Source organism: Spermophilus citellus (assembly GCF_964194105.1).
Source record: "Spermophilus citellus genome assembly, chromosome: 8".
NCBI classification, from domain to species: domain Eukaryota; kingdom Metazoa; phylum Chordata; class Mammalia; order Rodentia; family Sciuridae; genus Spermophilus; species Spermophilus citellus.
Genome location: NC_138189.1, coordinates 133,511,872 through 133,532,234, shown reverse-complemented (window position 1 = coordinate 133,532,234; position 20,363 = coordinate 133,511,872). Strand labels below are relative to the sequence as shown.

Sequence of the window (20,363 nt, the reverse complement as noted above, 5' to 3'; positions counted from 1 at the left end):
GGAAAGGGAAAAATAATACAAGGGGGAGAAATGAATTACAGTAGAGGGGGTAGAGAGAGAAGAGGGGAGGGGAGGGGAGGGGAGGGGGGATAGTAGAGGATAGGAAAGGCAGCAGAATACATCAGACACTAGTATGGCAATATGTAAATCAATGGAAGTGTAACTGATGTGATTCTGCAATCTGTATACGGGGTAAAAATGGGAGTTCATAACCCACTTGAATCAAAGTGTGAAATATGATATATCAAGAACTATGTAATGTTTTGAACAACCAACAATAAAAAAAAAATACACACACACACACACACACACACACACACATCCCACATGTATTTGGTTGCAATGGAATAATTTTCATTGGTTTAAAAAAGAATTCTCCCACTTACAATTTCTTTAAAACCACTAAAAAAAGAAATAGGCTCCATTGGGGTAGAATTTAATAGAAAAATACCAAACTACTTATATAATGGGTAAGTATTATCTTTGTCAAACTCTTGATTCAATTTTGTCACAAGGCAAAAATATATATATATATTTTTTATTGTTGGTCGTTCAAAACATTACATAGTTCTTAATATATCATATTTCACAGTTTGATTCAAGTGAGTTATGAACTCCCATTTTTACCCCGTATACCGATTGCTGTATCACATCAGTTACACTTCCATTGATTTACATATTGCCATTCTAATGACTGATGTATTCTGCTGTCTATCCTATTCTCTACTATCCCCCTTCCCCTCCCCTCCCCTCCCCTCCCCTTCTTATTGTAGGTTTAATAAAAGAGGCCACTGCTTTCCAATCCATTCTTCACATGGCTGCCAAAGTGATCTTTTTGAAAAGTCAGAGTGCTCTACTCAGACCTCAGTGGTAATTTCTCATCACAACTGGAATAAAATCCAATGTAATTACCATGGTTTATAAGGACTAAATTGACCGGCTGCCCCTCAAACATTGGTCCTTACTTCCCCTTCCTGAACAATAAACTTGTTCTGCCATATTGGTCTTTGGTTGTTGAATAAGCTTAGCTTTCCCTGAGTATCTTTCTCTCCACCGTAGATAGTCCAGACTGACTCCTATTTCAGTCAGGTTTCTTTTCACCCCATGTCTCTTTTGAGAGGTTTCTTGTAAACTTCTGTTTAAAAATAGCCATCTTAGCCTGCTTTCTTCGTTTTTTCTTCATTATACTTAGCACGATTTTGAGAGGCTGTTTGCAGCAATGAAACCTCCATTTCTATCTTTAAGAAATTCCTAATCCTTTAATCCAGTGGCTCAGGAGGCTGAGGCAGGAGAATTCCAAGTTCAAAGCCAGTCTCAGCAATTTAGCGAGGCCCGAAGCAATTCAGTGAGACTCTGTTTCTAAATAAAATATAAAAAGGGGCTGGGGATGTGGCTTAGGGGTTAAGTCTCCCAGGATTCAATGGTTCAATCCCTGGTACCAAACAAATGAGAGAGAGAGAGAGAGAGAGAGAGAGAGAGAGAGAGAGAGAGAGAGAGAATTTCATTAGCTGGATGTGCTGGTGCATTCCTGTAATTCCCAGTGACTCGGGAGGATGAGGCAGGATAATTGCAAGTTCAACACCAATCCTGGCTATTTAGTGAGACCCTCAGAAACTTAGTGAGACTCTATCTCAAGACTAAAAACATAAAGGCATGGGGGATGTAGTTCAGTGATAAAGCTCCTCTGGATCCAATCTCCAGAACCAAAAAAATTCAAAAAAAAAAAAAAAAAGAAAAAAATTTAGGTGGGAGGTGGAGATTTGTTCTCACTGTAGGTGCTGAAAAGGTCCTCATTTTCCACCTTTCCTTGTAGTTGTGGGGTCATGTGAGCCAGGCTCCACCAATCAGCTGCATGCATACTAAACTTTGCACTGGTAACTAGTGATGCAGAACTGTGCAGAATCCAACCTGGAAAGGGACGGCATCAGGCAAGATTCTGTATTGTCAGATTCCTTAATAATTTTCATGAAAAATAACCCGCCAACATGTAGGTGCTACTAAAATATTTTTCCAGACATTTTTTTTGCTGTTTATATAATTCTGGCTTTGGTAAATGCAAACTTGAACAATTGATGCCTTCATTTTTATTTGTGGGCAGTTCTTTTATGTCCTTGTTATTGTTTATATACATTTTTATATAGACCTAGGTTCACCTGAGTATGATTGTGTCATAATTGTGATTATTGAATATACTTTCAATGGAATCTATTTGTGAACATGGATTCTTTCATTTGTGGATATTTTAAATTTGCTTTAATTTTAGCATATGACTTGATCTTTCCTTTTTTTTTCAAACTGATGTGCAAAAAGTTCAGAAGAAATCCTGAAGAGCAATAGGTTGTTTAACTCTCTTATCTTTCATAAATCATATTTGTATTGAGAAAGCTACCCTGTAGAAAGCTGATGTTGTTTCAAAAAAGAAAATTTCTATGTTAGATATAGGAAGTGACAGTATTATGCATAATTATCTATGCAATTACACTTGCACATGCTTGAAAATTTTTAGCCAGGAATGCTTAATAACATTTGCATGGTTAAATGAGACAGCAGAAACAACTGGAAGGGCCTCAGGGCATGGTCATCTATTTAAGCATCCACTTGGATTTTCAACATAATTAGTCATATAATTGTGTGCCTAAACTTAGTAGATTCATGTAAGTAATTATAAATTATTAAAAAGTAGTGCTTGTAATGTTTTGCTCTCTATTTCCTGCCAATCAAATTACTAAGGCATATACTGTATTCACATTTTCATCACATAAAATTTCAAATAAAATTAAAAAATAAAGCCCTGGATATGAAGGTGAGGGAACAAGTGAATTCATTCTGATCAGAAGTATTGAATGTAGGTATTTGAACATCTATATTTTTAGGGAGTATTTCTATGACCCAATCATAACATCAATCTGATCATCTCTGCCTACTAATTTTTTTGAAAAAAATTTATTTCTTTTGCTCACATTGATTGCAACACAACTGCTCTTTTTGTATTGTGATAAAAGGGAATTATTACTTAGAGGCTCTTATATATTATTTCCCTGTTTTCATAATCCTGTTAGTGGATGATGATAAAAATCTGGGCCTAATAGATCTGAATGGGGTAAATAGGAACCTCAACATTTTATGATGGGTATTTTGACCCGGTTCTCCTGATTTTCATAGCTAATTCTCTTGTTAACTATTGATTTTGAATCTTCATTTCATTTTTTTCCGTTGTAATTTTAATATGTGAATTTAAAGTATATGAGACTTGAAAATTATGCATCACTTCCCAGTAGCATAGCATCTAATAAACAAGACTAGAACATCTTTGAAAATGTTGGACTAAACTTCCTTCAGTATGAACACAAAACATACTCTATTTAAACTGTGGATACAATGAAATGTTTTTTTCTTAAGCAAAAAAATCAGATTCATTTCACTAAGGCTAAAATTAATGGGTCTATTCCTCCTCTTAGGTGTCTAATTCCATATTAGAGGTCAATAAATGCAATTTCTTAAAGGGGTAACACTGAAAAATAAATAACTTTAATTTTCCCTATAGGTTTAACAAAGTCCAATCTTGTTTAACCTTAACAGGCATGACGAAAGAACATTTATTTTCTCAGAATCTTTGATTGAAGGTTAGGAAAAAATGAAGGGAGGTAAACAAACAATAAAACACTGAATATACTATGGTTTTAAGGGATTTGGGGAGATTGAATATTGTTTAGTGTTTTTAATATTTATTACATTGCCACAGTAGTTCAGAAGTTTCAGAAATTAAATATGTTCAAGAACTTTCATAGTGATGCGAAGATTTTTTTCCTGGAAGGTCAAGACACTGGTCTCTAGCATTTGATAGACTTGTATTTCTTTTTCATTAGATTCTTGCCCAATATTTCCCATGTTGAGCACACTGTGCTCAACCCCAGGAATCAAGCATCACCTATGAAAAATGAAATATATATCTAGGGATTGTTATTCAGGACAGCCATCACTTATAAAGCACTATAAATAATTTCTAAAAGAATATTTGTCATGAAAAACATTTATTTTTTAAAAATTATACTATAGACTTTTTGGGTGTGTGTGTGGGGGGGTACTGGGGATTGAATTCAGAAGTGCTTAACCAATAAGCCACATCTTAAGCCCTTTAATTTTTTCTTTTGAGATCAGGTCTCATAAGTTGACTTGGGCTTCACTAAGTTGCTGAGGCTGGCTTTGAATTTGTGATCTTCCTGCCTCTGTCACTGGAATTATAGGTGTGCATCACCACACCTGGCCAGAACATTCACTCTTATCTGCGAGTGAAAAATACAAGAAGGACAGAGTAAAAGAATTTAAAGAAAGTGAACTCTGGGACTGTGGATTAATGTTTAAAAAAGCCCCAATCAGGGAAAGCTTAGAAAGAATTAGAAACCAACAAAAACTTGTGACTTCAGTATCTTCATTCTTTAAATACAAATGACATACCACTTTTTTTTTTCAGAAGGAAAAAATGGATCAAGAATGACTAGAATTGTCCTTACATAGCCTTATCAAAGAAAGACGAAATACACATAGGTGACGGTTTTTTTTGAGTGTGTGTGTCTATACCCCCAAATTCTAATAATGATAGAAAGCACTTACCTACATAGTCACAGTTATGTGGAATCCATAACCACAAGTAAAAGAGAGCTAGAATGAAGCAAAGATCCCTCACTGGGAATGAGACAGGTGACAACTGATTTCTCCCACAACTTCAAACCCTAACTTTATACAGCTGTGCTTCCTGCATTTGCTCTGATCTTTGCTGTGGTTTAACCACCCAACAAACTCCTGATAAGCTTCTCAAGCTAGCAATTTAAGACAAAATTAAAGCACAGCTGGCTTAGAGCAACCTAGCCACCTTTTTTTTTTTTTTTTCTTGGAAGTAGTGAGTTCAGTGTGCAGTGGAAAGTTAAGACTGGCAACACCATCAACTACCAAGAACTGTGAGCAGAATCTAAAAGAAGTATCGTTTTTGTTTGAGCAATCAAGAATTCTCTTTTATTGAACCAAGGCAGCAGATAGAGAAGGAGATTCTCAGAGGGGGAAAAAAGGAATAAGAAGAAGAAGAAGAAGAAGAATAAAAATTTTTTTCAACCCGAGGGATCTAGAGCTATGTTATTATTTCCCAATGAAGTGAGCATTAGCTTCTGATTTAAATACTTTATTCTTGTCACTTGTGTTATAGAAAATATATGAAGGTGGGTGAACTGTGTTAAATGGGGGAAATCTGAAATTCAGGCTCAAATTCTATTGTCCTTTTTATTTTAAAATTTGGTTATAATTTAAGTATCGATTTGTCTTTTCCAAATCAATGTTTTCCCTTTGTCATTATTTTCTTATCAATTGCTGAATCTGAGTTCTCTATGTCCTTTCTTGGTATTTATGGAAATATATAATCTACTATGATTTAAGTGAAAATATATAATCTACTATGATTTAAGTAAGTTTAGCAGACCAGATTCACATCCTTATGCTTTGTTTTGACACTAGCACGGAGTTCAGAGAGAATATATGTTAATGTTAATATTCTATTTGTCTCATGAAACTTGCTGTCATTAGAAATGAATGCCTCAAACAAGGATTTTAAAGGTCTCTGACTTTTAAAAAAATTACAGGCAGACCCACATCCTGTCTAAGTTGTCATAAACTGTCCCCGTTCTTCCATTGGAGTTCCCCTTGCTGTGGCCCTGGGAACTATCTTGAAGAATCAGGAGCTTTTGGAGGGAGTTCAGGCTAAATGAAGCCGTGGTAACAAACTACTCTGAAGAGCTCAGTGGTTTACCACAAGAAAGGAGGATTCTGTGTTTGTGCAAAGTGGGCTGCAGATAGGAATCGTGTTCCAGGGCAGATGCTCCCCATGTGGACATGTGGCGACCCAGGCTGCTTCGGTCTTGCAGCTCCATGTTCCTGGTAAGTCTTCCTCATGCTCTGCAGCAGGGAAAGGACCAGCCACAGGGTCTCAGGTGGGCCCACCTATGCTTTGGCTCAAAAGTGACTTTTGCCTACAGCCTACTGGCCAGGACTAGTCATAGCTCTGCCGTGTGTGTGTGTGTGTGTGTGTGTGTGTGTGTGTGTGTGTGTGTGTAGGGGCTGAGAAGTGCAGTCTTCCACATGCCCAGAAGAGGAAAGAACCAGATACTGGTGGGCACTTGGCACTTCTGCGTTCTGCCTGAGTAATGGTTATGGAACCCTCTGACATTATAAGTTATAACTGTCCTAATTTCTGGGTGAAATAAGTTTAGCAGACCCTAGGTAGTCTTTCAACTTAAAAAAAAAATCCTGATTGCTCTGAATAAGTTAAAGGACTTTCAATATTGTTTTAGCTGAATCAGATTGATTTTTAAAGCAATGTTAATATAACTTTGATGTTCTGAAGAAGTGAGTGCTCTTATTGGGAAAGGAATTGAGTCGGGAAGAGGTTAAGTGAGAACATGAGGTATGTTTACAATTCAGAGAGAATGCCCGATTTTGAGATACTGGCTATGCTTTAAAGGTATTTAATAAATTCTACGGTATAAAGCAGCTTATTCAACAAACAATTCCACAGTTCCAATCTTCTGTGTGCTTTTTAGGAGCCAGGCACTTTGCTCACTGCCGAGGCTACAATAATGGCTATGATTGCTTGGCATTTGACTTTTTAGAGTTCTGTTAGCTGCCAGTAACAAAAACCCAGCTAAAAGTAGCTTTGGAAATAGAAAGTTTGTGTGGTTGGAGAGATGTTGGCCAAAGGACTCAAAGTTTTAGCTAGAAAGAGTAAATTAAGATATCAATTGCACAACCAAGTGACTTTAATCTATAACAATATGTTGAAAATTACTGAGAGTAAAGTTTCAGTGTTCTCACCTCAAAAATAAGTTTGTGAGGAAATAGATATGTTAATTAGCCATCCCCCATATATGTAAAATATCAATTGTATATAAGTATATATATATTTTTTTCAATTAAAAGAATAAAATAGGGAAATTTATCTCCCATAAAAAATGATGGTAATTATGAGTTCGTTAATTTAGCAGCCAAGGGAGTCAACACATTCCACCATCCTTGCTAACCCTCTGCCCTCTCCCTTCCCCTCCCATCCCCTCTGCCCTATCTAGAGTTCGTCTTTCCCTCCCATGCTCCCCCAACTCCCTACCCCACTATGAGTCAGTCACCTTATATCAGAGAAAACATTTGGCATTTGGGTTTTTTGGAGCTATTTGCTGATGATATGATTCTATACCTAGAAGAGCCAAAAACTCCACCAGAAAACTTCTAGAACTAGTAAATGAATTTGGCAAAGTAGCAGGATATAAAATCAACACCCATAAATCAAAAGCATTTCTGTATATTGGTGACAAATCCTCTGACAGGGAAATGAGGAAAAACTATCCCATTTACAATAGCCTCAAAAACAAACAAACAAACAAACAAAAAACCAAAAACAAAAACTTGGGAATCAACTTGACGAAAGAGGTGAAAGACCTATACAATAAAAACTACAGAACCCTAAAGAAAGAAATCACAGAAGACCTTAGAAGATGGAAAGATCTACCTTGCTCTTGGATAGTCAGAATTAATATTATCAGAATGACTATACTACACAGATTTAGTACAATTATGATCAAAATCCCAGTGGCATTCCTCATAGAAATAGAAAAAGCAATCATGAAATTCATATGGAAAAATAAGAGATCTAGAATAGCTAAAGCAATCCTTAGCAGAAAGAGTGAAGCAGATGGCATCGCTATACCAGAGCTTAAACTATACTTCAGAGCAATAGTTTAACAAACACACCAAAACAGATTGGTAGGCCAATGGTACAGAATAGAGGACACAGAGACTAACCCCACAAAATTACAGTTATCTTATATTAGACACAGGTGCAAAAAACATGCATTGGAGAAAAGAGCATCTCCAACAAATGGTGCTTGGAAAACTGGAAATCCTCCTGCTTTTTTAAATATCTACTTTTCTTAGCCTCCTTGTAGAAGTAGATGATTCTAGTTCTGGATTTAAAGATGTATACAATAAGCCTGAATCAATTTCTTGTAGCAAATAACAAGAAAACCATCAAAACCCACAAAGCGAAGGCTCATGTGTACAGAAAGCTGTGATGATTTGGATCTGAAAGTTACCCAGGGAAAAAAATACAGAACCCACCCGAAGCCTGCAAATGTCTCTGCGATCTGAGAAAAACAACAATGATGCCGTAACTAAACACAGCCCTTTAAAGGGACCCAAAGGCCATGAGACTATGGCTTCTAGAACAGGGGGCTCCCGAGGAAGAGACTGACTGTGTGAGCACGGAAGAAACTCAGTCCCAAAGCTGAACTGTGGAAGTTCCCCACCTGGCATACGGAACTCCCGTTTTCATAACTGTTTTATGCCTTGGTCTCCTACTTTTATCATTTGTGTCTTCTTGGGGTCTGTTTCTATTTATTCATCTTTTCCTCATTATGAGTCATATTTTCCTGCTTCTTGGGAATGTCTAGATAATTTTGATTGTATGTCTAATACTGAACATTTTACCTTGTTGGGTTACTAAGATATTTTTTATTCCTATAAATATTGAGTTTTGTTCTTCCCGGGTAAGTTACTTGAAAACACTTCTTTGATCCTTTTGATACTCACTTTCCACCTCTGTTAGGTGACCAGAGCAGTCTTTCATCTAGAGCTAATAATTCTTCCCCATCACTGAAGCAAGGCCTTAACGAGTCCTCCTTCTAATGCCCCATGTTTGGGAGGTTTTCCACACTGGTGGAGACACAAAGTATTTCCAGCTGTGTTCGAGTGTCAGGATGGTTCTATCTGATCTTTCTGAGTGGTCCTTTTCCCCAGCCTTTGGTAGTTTCTTCGTGTGCGCATAATGATTAGGACTCAGTTGAGACTGCAGAACTCTGCAGGGACTAACTCTCTGTGTGCAGCTCTTTCTTGTAGTTTTTCTTTTTCTGCAGGGCTGGGAACCAGGTCCAGGGTCGTGCACGTTTTAGGCACTGAGCCACACTCCAGCCTTTCTTTCTCTTGGTTGTGAACTCTAGCCTTGAGGCCTTCCTGTGCTGCCAACTCAGCCCTCAACTGGGGGAGCCCACTGGGCTCTGCCTTGGCCCTCCTCCCTGTGCCAAGACTGGGAACCTTTCTCTATTCAGTACCTGGGACAAACATGCACTTGGCTTCTTTGTTTCCCCTTCATCAGGGACCACCGTCTTGTGCTGCCTGTTGTCCAGGGTCTACCAAGAGTTGCCTCATTTGCTTTGTTTATTCTGTCAGTTGTTTAAAGCAGGAGAGTAAATCTTGACTCCCTGTCACTCCTTCTTGGCCAGGAGTGTAGTTTTGCCTGTTTTTTTGTTTTTTTTTTTCCCACTATGATTATTTTTATCCAAAATTTTTTTTAAAAATACCATCTTTAAACATGTTAGACATGGCTTATAACTAGCTCTGAAGTACTGCAATATAAAAGAAATGGCAACATATGTGTGTAGACTCTCGTACTAGAATTTTATAGAACTGGATTATAAATCTACTTTGTTTTACAAATTATTATTCAATAACAGAGGACATAAAAAGTATGGACAGAGGATAAAAAGTATGGGCCATGGATTTCTTTGGTACCATGTAACTTGATTGCTGAGAGCCACAGCTGAGTTGGAATGGCTCCTGGCATTTTGCCAATAGTATTGATTGACAGGCGAGGCATTACTCTCCGCCTAGGCCGCTACTTTGCAGTTCTCACGCTAGTTTGGAGTTCTCGTGGGGATTCCCGGAGAGTTCCCATTGGTTGGGGAAGTTCAGGAGGAGGGATTTCCAGAGGATATTTCCGGCTGCTGGTTCCTGGACCAGCCGCGTGGCATTAGGGAGGAGTTCCCCGGGAGCGTGTGTGGAGTGTGCTGGTGGAGTTCAGAAATAAAGTTTGTTCCTGCTTCAGTGTCTCATGATTTGTGCCCAGCCAGACTGCGGCACTTGATCATTGCACAATTCTGTAAAACTCAAAAAAGCTCAAGAAGATTTTTAACTTACTTTCAGAAGATGGGAAGAGGATGTAGGAAGGGTGCCAGATTGAGGAGGGGAGAAGCAGCTGCAAATTGAAGTGAGTGGAGAATGACTAATGGTGAGAGGAGAGGTGGGCGTGTTCAGGAATTGGGAGCCCTAGAAACAGTGGGAGAAGGGAAGGGCTGGAGGAAATGCTGAGAAGCAAGAGGGATGAAAACAGAAGGTGAATCAAACATCTTCATATGAAATAGTTCCCTAGATTAAGCAACCTCATTGGTGCCAACTGGGGAAAAGAAAATTGCTATCAGATAGCTAGAAATTACTATAAATTCTGTTATAAGAATCACATACTCGGGCTGGGGATGTGGCTCAAGCGGTAGCGCGCTCGCCTGGCATGCGTGCGGCCCGGGTTCGATCCTCAGCACCACATACCAACAAAGATGTTATGTCCGCCGAGAACTAAAAATAAATATAAAAAAAATTCTCTCTCTCTCTCTCTCTCTCTCTCTCTCTCTCTCTCTCTCTCTCTCTCTCTCACTCTCTCAAAAAAAAAAAAAAAGAATCACATACTCTTAGGTGGGCATGGTGTTGCACACCTGTAATCCCAGTGGCTTGGGAGGCTGAGGCAGGAGGATCAGGAGTTCAAAGCCAGCCTCAGCAATTTAGTTGCCCTAAGCAACTCAGCGAAGCTTTGTCTCTAAATAAAATTTAAAAAAGGGCTGAGGATGTGGCTCAGTGGTTAAGTGCCCCTGGGTTCAATTGCTGGTACTAAAAATAAAATAAAATACTTGCACTTGGTATTTATATAGTTGTTTAATGAATAATAATAATATAATAATAATAAGTAACAATAATAATAATTTCCCTTTTGTGGAAGCCATGGAAACTTATGTTTGTGGGGAGGGGAAAATGATAATTAAAACACCCATGAAAATCTCTTAAGGACTTCAAAACACCATATTCATTCAGAAAGATGCTTTGACTCAAGAGCAACAGACAGTTCCAGGGGAATATCATCAATGATCTACTTTGAACTTAACAAGCTGAAGGGACTTGACTTTCTCTGTCCCAGAGCTAATGTGGCCTTAAACCCCAGATCACTGGGCTCTTATGAAATAGCCCTGCTCAGTGATACCAAGCTATCACAAAGTGATTTGGTCAAAATTTTCACCAGAATCTCCATTTTCTGTGTCATGTGGTTGAATATATTATTAGAGACAGAGACTGACTTTTTGGCTGATTCGGTAACTTTCTCCTCATTCAGTAGGGTTATTTAACATACTTTTCAAGCTATTTCAGGAAATAGAAAAAGAGGGAGAACTTCCAAATTCATTCTACGAGGCCAACATCACCCTGATTCCTAAACCAGACAAAGACACTTCAAAGAAAGAAAACTACAGACCTATATCTCTAATGAACCTAGACGCAAAAATCCTCAATAAAATTCTGGCGAATCAGATTCAAAATCGTATCAAAAAAATTGTACACCATGATCAAGTAGGATTCATCCCTGGGATGCAAGGCTGGTTCAATATATGGAAATCAATAAATGTTATCCACCACATCAATAGACTTAAAAATAAGAACCATATGATCATCTCGATAGATGCGGAAAAAGCATTTGACAAAGTACAGCATCCCTTTTTGTTCAAAACTCTCGAAAAAATAGGGATAACAGGAACATACCTCAACATTGTAAAAGCAATCTACACTAAGCCCCAGGCTAGCATCATTCTGAATGGAGAAAAATTGAAGGCATTCCCTCTAAAATCTGGAACAAGACAGGGATGCCCTCTCTCACCACTTCTGTTCAACATAGTTCTGGAAACACTGGCCAGAGCAATTAGACAGACGAAAGAAATTAAAGGCATAAAAATAGGAAAAGAAGAACTTAAATTATCACTATTTGCAGATGACATGATTCTATACCTAGCAGACCCAAAAGGGTCTACAAAGAAACTATTAGAGCTAATAAATGAATTCAGCAAAGTGGCAGGATATAAAATCAACATGCATAAATCAAAGGCATTCCTGTATATCAGCGACAAACCCTCTGAAATGGAAATGAGGACAACCACTCCATTCACAATATCCTCAAAAAAAATAAAATACTTGGGAATCAACCTAACAAAAGAGGTAAAAGACTTATACAATGAAAACTACAGAACCCTAAAGAGAGAAATTGAAGAAGATCTTAGAAGATGGAAAAATATACCCTGTTCATGGATAGGCAGAACTAACATCATCAAAATGGCGATATTACCAAAAGTTCTCTATAGGTTTAATGCAATGCCAATCAAAATTCCAATGGCATTTCTTCTAGAAATAGAGAAAGCAATCATGAAATTCATATGGAAAAATAAAAGACCCAGAATAGCAAAAACAATGCTAAGCAGGAAGTGTGAATCAGGTGGTATAGCGATACCAGAATTCAAACTATACAACAGAGCAATAGTAACAAAAACAGCATGGTATTGGTACCAAAACAGGTGGGTGGACCAATGGTACAGAATAGAGGACACATAAACCAACCCACAAAACTACAACTTTCTTATATTTGATAAAGGGGCTAAAAGCATGCAATGGAGGAAGGATAGCATCTTCAACGAATGGTGCTGGGAAAACTGGAAATCCATATGCAACAAAATGAAACTGAATCCCTTTCTCTCGCCATGCACAAAAGTTAACTCAAAATGGATCAAGGAGCTTGATATCAAACCAGAGACAAGGCATCTGAGAAAAAGTTGGCTACGATCTACATACTGTGGGGTCGGGCTCCAAATTCCTCAATAGGACACCCATAGCGCAAGAGTTAACAACCAGAATCAACAAATGGGACTTACTCAAACTAAAAAGTTTTTTTCTCAGCAAAAGAAACAATAAGAGAGGTAAATAGGGAGCCTACATCCTGGGAACAAATCTTTACTCCTCACACTTCAGATAGAGCCCTAATATCCAGAGTATATAAAGAACTCAAAAAATTAGACAATAAGATAACAAATAACCCAATCAACAAATGGGCCAAGGACCTAAACAGACACTTCTCAGAGGAGGACATACAATCAATCAACAAGTACATGAAAAAATGCTCAACATCTCTAGCAGTCAGAGAAATGCAAATCAAAACCACCCTAAGATATCATCTCACTCCAGTAAGATTGGCAGCCATTCTGAAGTCAAACAACAACAAGTGCTGGCGAGGATGTGGGGAAAAGGGTACACTTGTACATTGTTGGTGGGACTGCAAATTGGTGCAACCAATTTGGAAAGCAGTATGGAGATTTCTTGGAAAGCTGGGAATGGAACCACCATTTGATCCAGCTATTCCCCTTCTGGGTCTATTCCCTAAAGACCTAAAAACAGCATGCTACAGGGACACTGCTACATCGATGTTCATAGCAGTACAATTCACAATAGCAAGACTGTGGAACCAACCTAGATGCCCTTCAATAGACGAATGGATAAAAAAAATGTGGCATTTATACACAATGGAGTATTACTCTGCATTAAAAAATGACAAAATTATAGAATTTGGAGGGAAATGGATGGCATTAGAGCAGATTATGCTAAGTGAAGCTAGCCAATCCCTAAAAAACAAATGCCAAATGTCTTCTTTGATATAAGGAGAGTAACTAAGAACAGAGTAGGGAAGAAGAGCATGAGAAGATGACTAACATTAAACAGGGATGAGAGGTGGGAGGGACAGGTAGAGAGAAGGGAAATTGCTTGGAAATGGAAGGAGACCCTTAGGGTTATACAAAATTACATACAAGAGGAAGTGAGGGGAAAGGGAAAAATAATACAAGGGGGAGAAATGAATTACAGTAGAGGGGGTAGAGAGAGAAGAGGGGAGGGGAGGGGAGGGGAGGGGGGATAGTAGAGGATAGGAAAGGCAGCAGAATACAACAGACATGAGTATGTCAATATGTAAATCAGTGGAAGTGTAACTGATGTGACTCTGCAATCTGTATAAGGGGGTAAAAATGGGAGTTCATAACCCACTTGAATCAAAGTGTGAAATATGATATATCAAGAACTATGTAATGTTTTGAACAACCAACAATAAAAACAACCATACATACAGGAAGAAATGATCACAGTAGAAAATGAGGACCCACCATGACTGTGGCTTTTTCTTGTTTGTTTTTTCTCCTTTAAAAAATACTTTTATTAGTGCATTATAGTTGTACATAATAGTGAGGTTCATTTTGACCTGTTCACATGTGCATATAACATAGTTTGCTCCACTTCAATCCCCAGTTCCTCCTCTTTCTCTCCCCCTGACACCCTTCCTCTATTGGTCTTCCTTCTATTTATTAATTTTAATTTGGTGCATTATAGTTCCACGTAAAGTTGGAACACATTGTGATATACATGCACATAGCATAGTTTGGTTAACTTCATTAGAAAGATTAATTCAAGAATGAAACACACAAGCAAAGAAAGGTTAAAAAAAATGACATTAAACCCAAGGTTCAACATGCAGCCAACATAAGCCAAGGGCTGTGAGATGGTCATGATTTTGATTGTTTTCCTGTAGGAATATTAAAGGATTCATCAAACCAGGGTGATATTTTTTGCCACTCAAGTAACCTTTATATTCCATTTCATAGAAAACAGTATCTTTAAGTACCAACCTAGCCTGCATATTCATCTATTTCTATACTTAGAACTTGCATTTTATTTCTCTGATATATTCTACACTTGACTACAATAAGGTAGTGAATTAAAAAAACATGTTACTGATATAATTTTCATCAATGATGTGGTTAACAATGCTGGCACTTAAATGGCTATAATTACATGTCTAGATTAACACTGCTATTAAGTTGAATAGGAAAAGGTTGCTGTTTCCCCATCTAGGTCTATGATCTCCAAAAGGCAAAACAAATTTTTTCTACCAAAAAAAAAAAAGTCTCCTTGATTGTAAAGATAATAGTTCCAGTAAGGAAGGTGAAAGTCTGTTCTGAAGAACTCAGCAGAAATTCATGGGCCCGTAAGCCTCCCAGAGCCAATCAAGTTCATTAACTTCTAATGAAGTTAACCAAACTATGCCTGGAATACTTTTGTTGAAGTACAATAAATTTAAATATGTTTTCTAAATCCCCAAATTTGGGAGGAGACTCTATTCTTGTTTTAATATTGGAAAGAAAAGGAGGGGGATGAATCATCCCGACCATACTGAGTATTAGAATAGTATGAAGGTTCCTGTATTCGAGAGGCATTCCTTCTGAAAGGCACAGAGATGAGAGCGGTTTGCTGGTGAGTCACTGTTCTATTTTATCTAGGGACCCGAGTGTGCTCACTGCTCTATTCCCTTAGGGGGTCATGTTCCTCTGCTTAAAAGAATATTGCCTGCTCTCTGAGCTAATGATTTGTTTGCAGGATGGAAGTCTCAGAGGTGACGATAACGGCACAGCTTTTATAATGTATCTTTCAGATCTTTGATCTGCTTTTTTTTCCTTTTTTTGGAATACATGGGACCCCTCAATAGCAAGATTAAAGGTTCCTCTTCAGAGAAGAAAGGCAAAAGTTGAAAACTTAAAAGCGGCTCAGCTTTCCAAATAATATTTTTGTATTTCGTCAATTTGTCAACAGCATGTTCGGTAAACGTGGTCCTTCATTCATGTGATAATTGGATGGTAATCCAGATACCGTGTGGGATCACAGGCTTCCCGAGGAAACCCACGGATTTTGTTTTATAAAAGTGGTTAGTGTGAACTAGTCTATGATTGGGCGTATAGGCTCATTCTGAATTCTATTTAATTCAACAAATATTTACTTGGGGCCTAGTAGATGTTAACCATATGTGCCTTCTTTTGTAGGGAATACTAAGAATCAGAATTGGGGTTTGAGAGACTCACACTCTTCATCATGTAGCTGAGGCAACTGCAGAAATCGCCATGTTGGATGCACATTAGGACAAATCAAATGTGCCTGGTCAAAATAAATGACATTCGATTTGGGAACAGAAAAAAAGAGGTCACATTCAAGCAGGAGAGGACCAGGGAGTGGCTCAGCATCCAAAGACCTGGCAGGATGGGCTGCATTTCCCTGGGGGTAAGCTGGTGCTAGAAATAAGTCCATATTAAGGAACATTATATATGGGGGTGGGGAGTCAGGAGAAGGAGGGGTTGACAAAGGACAAGAGGCCAGGGAGGCCAACAAAGAGTTTCAAGCAATAAACACAAAGCGGGAGTTGTGGCTTAGTGTTTTTGAAGCATTTTCAAGCAGATTTGAGTGCATTTTGAACCAAAAATATTTACGTAAACCAATATTTACATGTTTGATAATGTCCTGCAGGTTTTATTTCCAAATAGAAAGATTAGCCCTAAAAATCCTGATCATGCCAGTGATATGAGAAAAGACTTCTCATTTGCACTTAAATCTGAAAGATTATTATTTTTTACTTTTACAGTGATGAAGCTCATCCATGCATAGATTTCTAATCTGCATGAAATGAATGAGGAAGGCGGTGTGTCTTGATAACACTCTGAAGAATGCATCTACCCTCTTCACATACAGAAAACTGAGCTGTTAATGGCTGAATATTTTGAGATGCATTTTTTTGCTCTGCTTCTAAGTTCTTTGTGATAGAATATGACTTTACCAAAAATAGAGAGGCAAACTATAAAAAGTATAGAAAAATGAACAGCTTTTTAGAGTAAAGAAAAGCAGAGAGAGAGAGAGACTTTGAAAAAGCTGAAACCAGGATTGCAACAAATAAACTTGGGATGTCATCAGAAGATGGTGTTTTATGTGAAGGTTGGTTATACTTTTGTGCCATACAAATTTTTTTTGTCCCCATAATTACCATTGTGATAGAGAGCATTTATCTAAGATAAACTTGAAAATGTGAGCAGCTAAACTTATTCTCTACTGAAATTTCACCAGCACTGGTCATTTAACATGGATCATACTTCTGCTTCATCTCCTGCCATTCTGGGTAGAAAATGTCAGAACCTGGGTGGAAAACTACAGAAGGAACTTCCAAATATATGGCCATAAGACATCATCCTGCTGTAAGCACAATGCTTCTAAAAGTAGTCAGTTACTAATAGACCATAAACATTTTTGGGGGCAACTGAGCACACTGAAATTCACCAAGCTGTCTGCTTCCGAATGCCACATCTTAATTCCCTCTTTCTGAACATGTATTCATAACAAGACCTTTCCTTGTTTTACAAGTAGGGACACCGAAAGTGGTGAGAGGTATTCCAGTGACCTAAGAGACAGTACAATTTTATATTCTATAGGAATAAATAAATAAATGCCCCAACAGATCACTGTTCCAGCTAATTGACTTCCCCAGACATCATGAGGTTTTATGATTCCACTTGAGTGATCCCAAAATATTTCAAATATTTTTACGTTAAAAAGTTTGGTTTGCAAACAAATAATTGGGTGATTCAAAGGTTTGTCACAGGCAGTTCTGAGTTTCGTTTTTAGATATTCTATTCTAAAATTCTTAATTGGAAACTAGAACCTGACCAAGTGGACACCCAGAGCTGACCCTTACAGCCCATCTAGTTATTTTCAATAGACTATTTTAACTCCAATTTGTCACAAGAAAAATATGTTGGGAAAAAGTAGTAGTAAGAGAAAGTACTATCAGATATTTTCCAAATTAACATTCAAGCTCAAATTGATAAAGAGGAATAGGAAATAGGAATAGGAATAGGAAAAGTCAAGTGGGTAAGGCAAATTAGCATCCACCAACACTTCCTTTATAGGAAGTCCATATACAGTCCAACACTGAGAATTATCAAAATGCATAAGCTTATTTCACATTAGTTACAATTGATTAGTACATATTGTGGACTATTTAAGACAACTGGAAAACAATCAGCTTGAGAATGGTGATTTGTCAGCTAGAATAAATCATTTCAACTATTTTATACTCCTCTTAAATGTAGAAGGTACAATAGGGCACAAAAACATACCCAACCTTCACATAATAAGGAATCAACAGAAATAAAATTACCAATCAAATTAAAATCAATGGTTGAATGAAACTTTCCAACAAAAAATGATTTAACCTTTGAGAATGGTACAAAAACTAAACTATTTCCAAAAACCAGAGACTTACCAACAACCTGTTCAAGATCACCGTCACTTCTCCGCTCCTTCCAGGTCAGCAGGTGGTTGAGGCTGGTGAGATCTGCAGATTCTATATAATTGTTCATTGTCAGCATCATCTGATGGGCTTTTGCAATTCCATAGTGAACTTTGGTTTCGTCTATCAGAGACAAGTTCATGAGTTCTACCGTTGTGTCAAAAGCTTGCTGAAAGTACTCAGAAGCTTTGTTGTAGCGTCCCTGCAAAGATAAAAGAGAAAATTTTCTCTTAATTTTTTATTTCACCATTTCCCATATTTCCTCACCCCTTCTTGGCATGTCCCATATGATCTTTCCACAATTATGGCAGTTCATGAAGAACAAGGGGATGGCAAACTGGCTCTCCATTAGATTAGGCTTTTTTTTTTTTCCAGCAGTAGTGATTATTTGCCACTCAAATAATCACTTGAAATTAATTTGTTAAGAACAGCTGTATCTTTTGCATTGAGGTATGGGAAACTTAAGTTCTTTTGGATAAAATGTGGTCAAATATTGGGCTGGGACTGTAGCTCAATAGTAGAGCACTTGCCTAGTATGTGCGAGGCACTGGGTTTCGATCCTCAGCACCACATAAAAATAAAGAAATAAAGGCATTCCGTCCGTCTATAACTACTAAAAAAAATGTCAAATTTTGGCTGTTTCACATGGTTGTATCAAGAAGTTTGGAAAGAACTGAATTCACATTGATTTGGATAGAATGTTATTACTTATCGTCCTGATTTACCTGATGCAATATTTTTACTACCTTTCGTTTTAAGTCACAGCAAGAGCTGTGATTAAAATCTGGTCGTCACAGACCAGTGGAAACAGCTGTATCTATGGCTCCTTCACTTAACCATCCCCTCCATATAAGTACTAGCCACTCTTCACTGAAGATGTTGTCCCAGATTTCTAAACAACATGCTCTTGACAGTGCAAATGAAAGCATCATCTAAACTTGACTCTGTTGAAAAAAATCAAGCTTTTTTTTTTTTCATCTCACCTCTCCTAAAAGCTATTGTCCACAAATAAATAGTAGTTACCTAGCTCTTATGAAGCTCAGGGCCAGTGGTAAATACTTCATGTATATCATGTCATTAACCTTACAAGGCATCCTATGAGGACAGTGTTATTGGTACTTCACAGATGATGAAATCGAGTCACAGAGAGATGCCCCTCCCAAATTGCCTCAACATCCTCATTACAACTCTTCCTTAAAGGAGGATTGAGCTACACCTGTAAGGACTCTAAAGAACAGAATTTCCTCTCTTCACTGGCCTATAACCCTTTGTTTTTCCTGTTCCATTCCCTGCACTCCCTTTTCCCCCATCCCCTGCCCCTTCCAGGCACATAAGCAAAATCATGATACCCAGTTAGAAGTAATAACATCTAGTCCTCTTTAGCACAGTGGGGAATACAGTTCTCAATGACCTATTATACATTTTCTTAGTAAATAAGTGCATGAAAGTCCCTAGATTAGGAGGTGATAAGAAGATTGAAATATTAATTACCCTGATTTGATCAGTATACATTATATATGTGTATTGAAATACTATGCCACATCTCATAAATACAGACAAGTGTTATGTGTTACTCAAAATTTTAAAAATGCTTAAAGAGATAGAAAGGCCAACTACCCTAATTTGATCTTTACATATTGTATACATACTGTTCCCCATAAGTATGTACAATTAAATGATGATGATGATGATGATGATGATGATACTCAGGTTTAAAATAATAACAAAAAAGTTTTAAAAAAATGCATAAACAGTCTCTTGAAAAGAAACCCTTACAAGAGAGAATGTTTTGCTGGTTTTTAAAAAATTTTTTTTTGGCAGTTCTGGGAATTGAACCCAGGGCCTTATGCATGTGAGGCAAGCATTCTACCAGCTGAGCTATACCTCCAGCCCTTGCTGTGAGTTTTTAAGTCATCTTCTCACACCATTTTATGAAGACAATGGGCATAAAAACTGTAGAATCTGGTGTCTACCAAACAACAGTACAGGTAGAATATGCCAAACCCCATGAACCTCTCTGTAACTACAGCATGCAGAGAGTAGTCAGACTGACTGATAAAAGAAGTTGCTAGCAAGGTGAGGAGGATGATGAGCAGGACTTGTGTGATTGTTGTGTTGCACACATGAGCACGCAGCCACTGTATGTTATATGCCCATAAGGACAGTCTAGGGGAACTGTCTACTCAAAGGATTCCTTCTAAGCAGGTCTGTTCATTTAAACAGAATTCCTGCATATTATAGAAGGAATAGTTTTTGTTTGTTGAGGTAA

At 37.7% G+C, this 20,363-nt stretch overlaps 1 protein-coding gene across 1 annotated transcript in view; it reads right to left on the bottom strand.

Annotated features, from left to right (window-relative positions):
- Window positions 1–20,363, bottom strand: part of TTC29 (tetratricopeptide repeat domain 29) — a gene marked incomplete at both ends in the record, with an annotated part of 222,133 nt that overhangs the window by 76,362 nt on the left and 125,408 nt on the right. Inside the window, one exon of the mRNA XM_081303697.1 lies at window positions 18,068–18,296. Within this exon, the coding sequence (XP_081159823.1) occupies window positions 18,068–18,296 (229 nt within the window). The remainder of the gene's footprint in view (window positions 1–18,067; window positions 18,297–20,363) is intronic.